This window comes from Montipora foliosa, chromosome 1, assembly GCF_036669935.1.
Source record: "Montipora foliosa isolate CH-2021 chromosome 1, ASM3666993v2, whole genome shotgun sequence".
NCBI lineage: Eukaryota > Metazoa > Cnidaria > Anthozoa > Scleractinia > Acroporidae > Montipora > Montipora foliosa.
This window is the reverse complement of record NC_090869.1, coordinates 55,268,019-55,278,018: the sequence shown is the minus strand read 5'-3', so window position 1 is coordinate 55,278,018 and position 10,000 is coordinate 55,268,019. Positions and strand designations below refer to the sequence as shown.

Below are 10,000 nucleotides of genomic sequence, written 5' to 3'. Positions count from 1 at the left end.
AAAGAGATTGACTACTTTGAAACGTTTATTTTCCTGAACATTGAAGAAAACACGCCATTTCGTTCGCAAGATGAAACTTCGTAAGCAGTTTCTACACATTTTTCGGCAATGAACCTGGACTCTAGTTAAACCGTTTTCATAACATACCCTCGGCTCGAAATTAAAAAAAAAGATGCAACAAGGTATTAAAATTTAGCTGCAAATTAAAGTAGGAAAATTAAATTTGATCATTTGTAATACATGTAGTAGGGCGAATTATTGCGATGAAGTTGTACAAAACAAAATACGAGCGTGCAATATGTATGTGTGAAGAACCGCTGAAAATGGTGAATGATCGAGGGAATGGATCGTGGTTCAACCACATCACAACTTTGCTTGTCGCAAATTGGCGACTCGTCCAGATATCGCAAAGGGAAAAAATTCAGTCATAAACGCAACTGTACTGGTCGCAATTTCGAGTCCTGATTTACCATAAGCATGTAAATACATTGGACGGGCCTAATTATTACATTGTAGTTCTAGAAATTGTTTAAATTTCCGCATAATCCGGTGTAATTTCCGCATAATCAACGTATGTTTATGCATAATATGGCCAAAACTTTCCGCATAATCTTTAATTTTTTTGCGCATCCTATCAGAAGCCCTGTAATTATAATGTATATACATGTACTGTACAAGTCATGTACTATATTACCAATGGATTTTGATCCCTAAATGGCTGCAGCGTACTGTCCAAATGTGAACTGACTGGATCTCTATCTGCAACAAGGGTTTACAAATTCATATCATCAGTGATGTCAGATCCTTTGTTAAGTGACTAAAGAGGTAATACAAACACCAAATGCCCTGACATAACTGTTGTTACATAGTGACTATCACAATTAAATTCATGATATGTATAGCAAATGCCTAATTTCACCTTGGTTTTTTTCACATTTTTACATTATCTTTTGTGAAGATTAAACACTGGTCCAGTAAAACTGTAATTCACTCAGTTTCACAAACATTGGCGTTGCTCTCCATTTTCAAATTCAATTTCATGTCAGATTGCAAATTAGATCATGACTTTGTTGACAAACTCTTAGCCCAATATCCCTGAAACTGACTAACGACCCAATTTTTTGTGAGATTGCCAGGGTAAATTCCACCAAGCAACATGACCAAAAAGTAGCGACAGCACTTAAAGTGAAATCATGACAAACGACATCCTTTCTTTAAATTTCCGACAGCAACGTGAAACCATGGTGAAACATCCTTCCTCCTTCGTGCAAACTCCAGAAATTTTTTAGTTTCAATTTGTCAATGAAATAGGCGTGCACAGCCTTTTACTTAGTTTGGTAAAAATACTAACCATTTATATCAACAGGCCGTATAATTATATCAACAGGAGGAGATGCAAGGAGATGCAAGTTACATGAATGCATGTTTTGAATAACTGTATATCAAACGGCTTTAATTATTTACTGTATGTGACATGGTTTGTTTGTACAATTTGAAGTCACGATTGCTTCATAATATTTCCAGTTGAGTTGACTTAAAACGCGCATTCCAGAAACTAAAATGGCATGTTGCCAGAGCGACCAATTGTACAAAAATAAATGAAAGTTTGCGAATCCACCTTACTGTTCGTATGCCATCAAAAAATTAACGTCTAATCTTACTTACTGATCATGATTTTACAACACGCAATTCTAGAAATACACTGCAACTGAAGATTACCCTATATTTTGTAAGACAAAGGTCGTCAATCTTTTTAACAAGGTCGAGATGTAATCCAACAGAAAACCTTTAATTTGTTTCCGTTTTGTTCTGGTGCATATTTTTTGCATATGTTTGAATATTCATGAGTTTTCTTCGTGCAACTTGTGTATGCTTGCTTGAATTCATAAGCATAATAAATGTATTTAATTAAATTTATTATTTAGGTACTTGTTCAGTACGGCGAGAGCCGTAAGGCTCTGGTAGTTTGTGAGAGTTTTATCAATACGGTGAAAACAGAATTCAAAATAATTGATATTGACGACGAAATTATGGTTTAATCAAGAAAGGCAATAGCCAGATACATTTACCAAAAATGCTTTGTCTATTCAATTTCAACTTTTTACTGAAGTTAAAGCGCGCAATAAATCGCACATACATACTACCTGCGTAGCAAAGGCACAAGCACAATTATTCATCCATAAAGCTTCTTTCTTAATCGTTGATGAAATGAAGCAATATAAGATAAGTGGTCTGCAAGTTTTGTGTTAATTTGTCAAGTTGCATCAACCACGGCAATTGCCGCAGCTTTGGGCTAAATTTAGGGCTTGTGTGCTTGAAGAAGCTGTGGTCTTCAAACCACAGCAAAGTCGCTGAATTATCTTTCTTTTCTCCTCTACAAAGTGGACTGTTGGTGCAATTTAAAGGCTTAATTGCGCAATCTTGAACCAAAATTAATAAAAAACCCTCCTGTTAATGTTTCCCGTGTTAAATGCCAAGATAATGATTCGAACCCATCAAAAAAACTCTTTGGTCTGATTGGGTATATTTAACAGGATTAATGTTGGTAGACAGTTCTGTTTAATAGGATCTGAAATCAAGTTGATTGATATACATGTGTATAGTACCAAACGATTTTGAAATGGTACACTCTCAGCAAGGGCATACCCAGGAGCTGACTGCAACTCAGACCATAACCCAGTAGTGATAAATTTCAGAATCAGCTTGAAGAAGCTGGAAAAAGCCATGAGTGTCGTGTGTATGAATGTTCAGCCACTGAAAGCAAATCCAGAGAAGCAAAATGAATTCGGCGCCAAGATATCTGAAAAGTTGAATGGCATGGAAGTGCAGAATACTGTCGAATGTGGCCCAGAACAAATCGATCAAGTTGACACAGAATGGGACATTAGCAAGAACACACTAAACGAAACTGCTACAGAAGTACTCAATAAAGTAGAAAGATGAAAGAAAACACCATGGATGACAGATGAAATTCTAGAAATGATGAATGAAACTTGGATGAAATTCAAATGACTCTCAGAAGAATATCAGAGGAAACATCGGGAAATAGGAAAGAAATGTAATGAATCAAAAGTAGCGTGGATGAATGACCAATATCTACAGGTGGAGCAACTTATCAAAAAGCACTCACATAAAGAGGTACATAAAAAAGTGAAGACATAACAAATTTCAAAAAGTCGAATGTGTTGTCAGGTGTCATCAAGAACAATAATAATTATTATTAAAGATGGGAAGCTTTGCTACAAGAAAGAGAACATCACGGAGAGATGGATTGAATAACTAATTTGTATGTGAATTGTTTGAAGACGCTGATAGACTGGACACAATACAATGTAGATGAAAGCATTTTGAAGAATGAAGTGGAAGATCCTCGATCCATTATATTGATGTCTGAACTGGAATGTGCTATAAAAGAGATGAAAGAAGGAAATTAAAGCAACTGGACAAAATGGCATGGTAATCGAAATGATACAGCACATGGGAGAAATAGGCAAACAATTTAAGCTATTGAAGTTGCTGACCAAAATTTACACGACAGCTACAGCTGTAGGTCACTTACCAGAGGACTTTGTGAAGACAGCTTTCATTAGTGTACCGATAAAGCCGAAGGTCACTGATGCAAAGACCGTAGAACGATAAGTCTCATATGGCTCATGCCGTAAAATTGCTGCTCAAAATTGTTGAAAAAATAATTCTTGGTAAGCTAGAAACAGAAATAGCAGACATGCAGTTTGGGTATATAAAAAAAACTTTTAATTAAGGTACCTGCGTGAAGCCTGATAAGTGAGAGAAATTGATACAAGTTCAAAACAATAATCTATTTGAGCTTCAACGAGAAAGCATTTGACAAAGTGTGATTTTATTGGCGAGACATGGACATGTCATGAGATAAAAGGAGTTGCTATTAATAAAGAGGAATCATGGCAGGAAAAGTTGAAGGAACAAAAGCAAGAGGACGACAGAGAAAAATGTATTTAGATGATATTTGCCCATGGAATAATCGGAAAAAGAAAAATGTTATTATTGGGAAGTGTAAGGACAGAGAAAGTAATCCGCATGACCTCCTACCGGACATATACAAAACATGGACCACCCCTGTGGACCCGGTCCATGAACTACCCCTGTGGACCAAGCCTTATTTTGTAATTAGTTGCAAGCAGAAAAATCTTTAGACGAAAGAGAGAAGTTATCGTCGCACTTATCTGGACAATTTACGCAGGTGCCCATGACCAGGAGCGAACAACTTCCATATTAAGCCTATGTCAAAAGAGTTTTGCGGACCAATCTATTTTTAGTCAACCTTTTCCCCAAGAAACAAAGACAGTTCGCATTCGGTGAGGCTATGACGTCAATAAATCGCGGACTCTGAAAACGTCACACCAAGGTATAGGCTACTGATTTAAGTAATTGTCTCTTATAGACACCTACATTTAACCATAATGTAGTGTGTTTCTTGGATTAAAAATGCCCCATGTGACTGCATGGAAGCCAATGGAAGTCTTATCACAAGATTTTCATGGGCCATGAAATGCATCTCGATGGGATTCATGGAAAATTCATGCCCCATGAACCTCTCATCCCAACATTTCATGGCCCATAAAATACTTTAGCAAGTTTTCATGGAAAATTCAAGGCCCATGAAAGTCTCATTCCATGATTTCATGGGCCATGAAATACTCTATGACACATTTTCATGTGAAATTCATCAGTCATTAAATAAAAGGATGCACTTTCATGTAAAATTCATGGCTTGAAAAACAGCCATGAAAATTTCATTTTGCAGTTTTCAGGGGCCATGAAATGTCTTTCATGGGCTTTTCATATGGAATTCATGGCATTTTCATAAAAGTGCAGTTCATAGTGAAAAGGCATGCTAAGGCCCCAAGAGGACGACATATGCAAAACTGTTACATGAATTGCTCCCAACTGAGTGGCTTGTAGTTCATGAACAGTTGGTAGAGCATTGCACCGCCATTGCAGAGGTCATGGGCTCGAATCCCGTTGAAGCTTCCTATATTTTTTTTGTCTCTGAAAGAGACAATAATAATTATTCTTGCCTAATTTGTCCAGATAATTGCCGGGATGACTTCTCTTTCTCATCTAAAGCTTTTTCTGCTTGAAACTGTACAAAAGGAGGTGTGGTCCACGGGGGTAGTCCATGGACCGGGTCCATGAAGGGGTCCATGAACTGGGTCCACAGTGGTAGTCCATGGACCTGGAGTCCATGTTTTGTATACGTCCCCTCCTACCTCCCCAGGAGACGGAACGGAACATGAACGTTGGTAGGCGATGCTGATCACTCAATGATGACTTGACCATGAAAACTGTGCTTGTCGTTTTCTAGGCTTTGGAATGTTGCCTAACAGGCACCCTCTACAGTAGTTATGGAGCTTCAACTCAAAAGTTTTTGTGTGATTCAGCTCAAATTTGCAAGACTATTTTAATACAGTTTGATGTACAAAACAGTGTCAGCATTTTTCAATTTTTGGGCCTGTTTTGATTTTATACCATATTTTGTCTATTAAAATTCTGTGTCAAAAACGCTATTTTCAACTTTGATGGAAGATACAGCTAATCAACATATAAAAAATTGTCAACACCATTTGGCTGAAAATTTATCTCAAAACTCAGATTGCTTAAAAGATTAGACAAAAATTGAAAATTCTTTAAATAGGACCACCTCCTAAGGACCACCTGTTTTTGCTTTGGGAACCCTAACATACAAAAAATACTTTTTGGGATTCAAAACTATGATGCAACTTTAAGAAAGGTTAACCAGCACATTTTGTAGTAAATTAAGCCCGTTGTGAGCATATTTATCGAGTGTTTTGCATTTATTATTGTGCTCAGCCTGGCATTGTTTGACAAAGTATAAAATTTATAGCTTCATACTCAATCTTAAGGAGGCTCGAAAGGGTTTTCAGCTGAGCGCGCGCGCGTAAGCCACACACGCAATTCGTAAGCTGCTTGCGTCAGCTCATGATTTAAATGGGTCACCAGAAATAAACAAATACCGCTAATTTCGCTTACCTTTCTCCAATTCCTATATACATGGCATATAAATAGACATCTCCTATTCACGACAACTAGGAAAATTCTACACAAACGGTTTAATAGTTACTTAAATGCGTTTGTGTTGACCTGTAGCTCCACTCGCGCGTGGACTCGAATGAGCGGGTGACGCATGCGTAAATGCTGATCTTGTAACCCCCTAATTTTTCCTGATTTTGCAACTTTGCTCGTTTATATCTCTGCTTCTGGACGGTAAATTTTTTTCATTTTTTGCATGTTAGCTTAGATTAATTTAAACCGTTTGTCTTTCAAATTTAAAAAAATTCTGTAGGTGAAAAAAATAATTAGAGACACAATTCAAAAAAACTTATTTTTCTGAAAAACTGACCTACAGATTTTGTTGAATTTTAAATATTTTAGAGAGTATTTCTAACATTATCTGGTAACGATGAATGGGAAAATTTCACCGTCCCGTTTCTTCAAAAAGGACCACAAAGGTTGATTTTAAGGCTCAAAGAAATGCCTAATATCGTTGCCATGGTAACATTATTTTGGAGGAAAACATAATGTGAGAAATCTACGATAGGTACTTAATACCCTGGCCAAATTTCGTCTTGATATGATTGCCCTAACTGTATCTAACAACAGAATATGTTTATTTGTTTGAAAAAAGGAGAAACTATTTCGAGCCTCCTTAAGGAGGCTCGAAATAGTTTCTCCTTTTAAGTGAGTTACATGTACAATAAATATTTATTGATAGTGATGTCATTTGCCCCTGCAAAATCTACGGGAATACAAAATGTCTCAACATCAGTTGATCGGTCATCTCGAGTCTGCATTAGTGCTGTACACATGTTCCCCCACTTGTCAAATGCAATTATATATAATCACAATGGCTCACTCTAAGATAAAGACTATAATTAAAGTTTCTAATACAGTTGTGTGTTTTTTTAAATAACGAGATGCTTCCGTGAAGCATACACTGGATTGCCTGTGGTACATGTTACAGAAAATCAGAAGGCACTGAATTGTGTGGTACGTATTGAACTACAGCATTCCAGTCTCTGAAGAATAACAATAACAAGAGTGGCGAGAAACATTGGCTTCTGGGCTGACATGTTGATAATTTTTAAGTTCCCTCACAACTTCTTTTCACCACAAGTTTAAGCGTGCCCTCTGAGCATCTGACAGCTTTGTAATACCAAAATTCACTGAAGTTAAGCCCTCTCCAGCGGGGTTAGTGTTTGGATGGGAGACCAAAACAATATACCCTTCATAAAACAGAAGCATCGGGTCGAAAATACATTGTACTATTAACGCTAACAAATGCGAACTCAGCAAGGTACATATTTTGTTAGCTTGCTTTATGCAAAACAAGAACATCATAATTCTAAAAGCTTATTCTACGCAAAAAGTAGGTTCTGGAGGTAATTTTGAGAGTGGAAATCAAAGTAACGCGGCAGACGGCAAATACAAACTCAAAATTTAATTAAGTTAACCCACCAGACAGATGCTAACCTCATTTTGACAAGAAAATGCTTTACTATTGCCATAAAAACTATCCAGTTAAGCTCGCATATCATAAAACATGATGAATTCATAACGGCCACCTTTTCCAGCAAACAATTTTTTTGAAACAAACAACATATTTGCTATTAGAGGCAAAAACCCCTTCTATTTCATTACGTGCGTGAAGAGAAGAAACTCAATCGTGTCAAATATGTGCAATATTGCAACAAACTAAATCTCAGGATCAAACCGTTTCGATGAAGAACCTTTTCCTTGAATAATGAAGCACAAAATACACGACAAGCTTTCTTTCAAATAATTCTTGGCTGTTACATTTCCAATTATTTTTTTTTACCTGAAGAGTACTGTGCGGAGTTGACAGATCCACGTAAGGTGTTCGATTCGTTCAATCGTTCTCTGTCTTTGTTGAACTCATAAGTTACCAGAGAATTTTCCATTTGGTTTCAGTGTTCTACATATTACAGCACACTTGGTTAAATATTATTTTAGAAATACAGCTCACTTTGATTTCGGCTCGACGGGCGATAGATTGTTGTCGAAGTCCATTACTCGTCGCTTTTGAGATTCCAGGTGTTGGTTTTTCACCGCCTGCCTAGTTTATCCCATTGACTTTCCATTATTGAGCTCCATGAGGGTATATTTTATTTAAAAGGTAAAGTCTCTGTTATGAGCCTGAAGGCACCATTAAGGCCGGCGCTCATCTCCGGTTTCCGTAGCATGAAGCGACTAGGAGTATTTATGCCCCACCCTGGATGGGATGCTAGTCCATCGCAGGGTTACCCCCAGCATTACGCCGGTACCCATTTATTCACCTGGGTGGAGAGAGGCACCGTGAGAGTAAAGCGTCTTGCCCAAGAACGCAACACAATGTCCCCGGCCAGGCCCTGAACCCGGACCACTCGATCCGGAGTCATATGCATATGTGAAAGCGTGCAACACTTAGTATGTCGATGTGAGAAATTGGCTCAGAAAGAATATAAGAGACTACATGACAATGTAGCAAAGAAAGTTCATTGGGATTTTTGTGAGAAGAGCATACGGAAAAGTGGTACATGTATGAGCATATCCCAGAAGGTGTAGTAGAAAACGAAGAAGTCAAAGTTTTGTGGGATATCAATGTTCAGTGTGACAATGTGATAGAGGCAAGAAGACCAGATATAATTGTAATTAACAGGAAAGAGCGAAAGGGGATAATCATCGATATTGCTGTACCAGCTGATGTAAGAGTAGGGGAAAAAGAAGGGGAAAAGGTGGAAAAATACCAGGACTTGAAGAGAGAGATTGGAAGATTGTGGAAACTTAAAATGGTAGAAGTCGTACCTGTAGTGATAGGAGCCCTTGGAAGTGTCACCAAAGGATTTAATAGGTGGATTGGAAAGCTAGGATCATACCATTCAATGTTGGTGCAGGAGTAATTCAAAAAACCTGCTTTGTTGGGAACTGCAAGGATTTTGAGGAAAGTGTTGGAAATGTGAAGAAAAGATAATTCTGTTAGCCTTTGGTCATTTGTTATGACTCGCCTATCAGATGAAAAGACAGCAATGACAACAGCCAGAACATGATGTTAAATAATAATAATAATAATAATAATAATAATAATAAACCATTACTTGATACAGGAAGTACGGACTGTATTAAAGAGCTCAGAAAAAAAACAAAACTGTGGATTGCTGTGACCATATTGTGATGAAGAATGGTGACTGTTCAAACCTTTTCGCCTCCAGTAAGACAGCAACAAACTACACTGTAACTTAAAGATAAATTAAATGATGTTACTTACTGCTATCAGCCTGTGTCTTGGGTTTTGTCACTAAGTAAAGTCTTGGCAAATTCATTCGAGTCCTTTTCTTATATCTTTCAACAGTGAATCCTTCTTCGCTGATTTTATCTAACTTGTTGTTTGCCAAATATGGTGTTTCCACATCTAAAAGTGTGCCATACTGACTGCTTGAATTAGGGAAGAAATGTTCTTTGGCTTTCAACAGACATTCCTGATAAGTAGCAGTCCTCTCCATGTCCACTTTCCGGTTTCCTACCCCTCTGCCCTTCTTGATCTGAACAAACTTGTCCCCAATGTAATGTTTCCAGCCAAATTCAACTTTCAAGGTACGCTTTTTCACTCTGTCACTTTCTTTTTTGTTCATCTTTCTTACTGCAGCACCATGAATCTACAAAATACAAGAACACAACTGCTATAAAAGAACAACAACAACAAAAAGCTACAACAAGGGGTCTTAATTGCAATCATTAGAGGATTTATGACACAGTAATCCCATGACACAGATCAATCATCCTATATCATTCATTCAGCATGTGCATGCATAAATCAGTTCCACCCCCAAATAGGGAAAGCTAGTCGAGGCAGGCGGAGTTACAGTCAGCATAGTTCAAGTATAATATTACAAAAGATGATTACAGATAATGATATCATTTGAGCTAGATAAATTGAAAATAATAA

General features: G+C 37.4%; 1 protein-coding gene across 1 annotated transcript in view; it reads right to left on the bottom strand.

The window, feature by feature from the left end:
• Positions 1–10,000, bottom strand: part of LOC138001634 (protein NLRC5-like) — a 353,269-nt gene that overhangs the window by 325,164 nt on the left and 18,105 nt on the right. The window contains exons 3-4 of the mRNA XM_068848151.1: positions 9,323–9,710; positions 695–759 (exon numbers count right to left, since the gene is read on the bottom strand). Coding sequence (XP_068704252.1) covers positions 695–759; positions 9,323–9,686 — 429 coding nt within the window. The 5' untranslated portion in view covers positions 9,687–9,710. The remainder of the gene's footprint in view (positions 1–694; positions 760–9,322; positions 9,711–10,000) is intronic.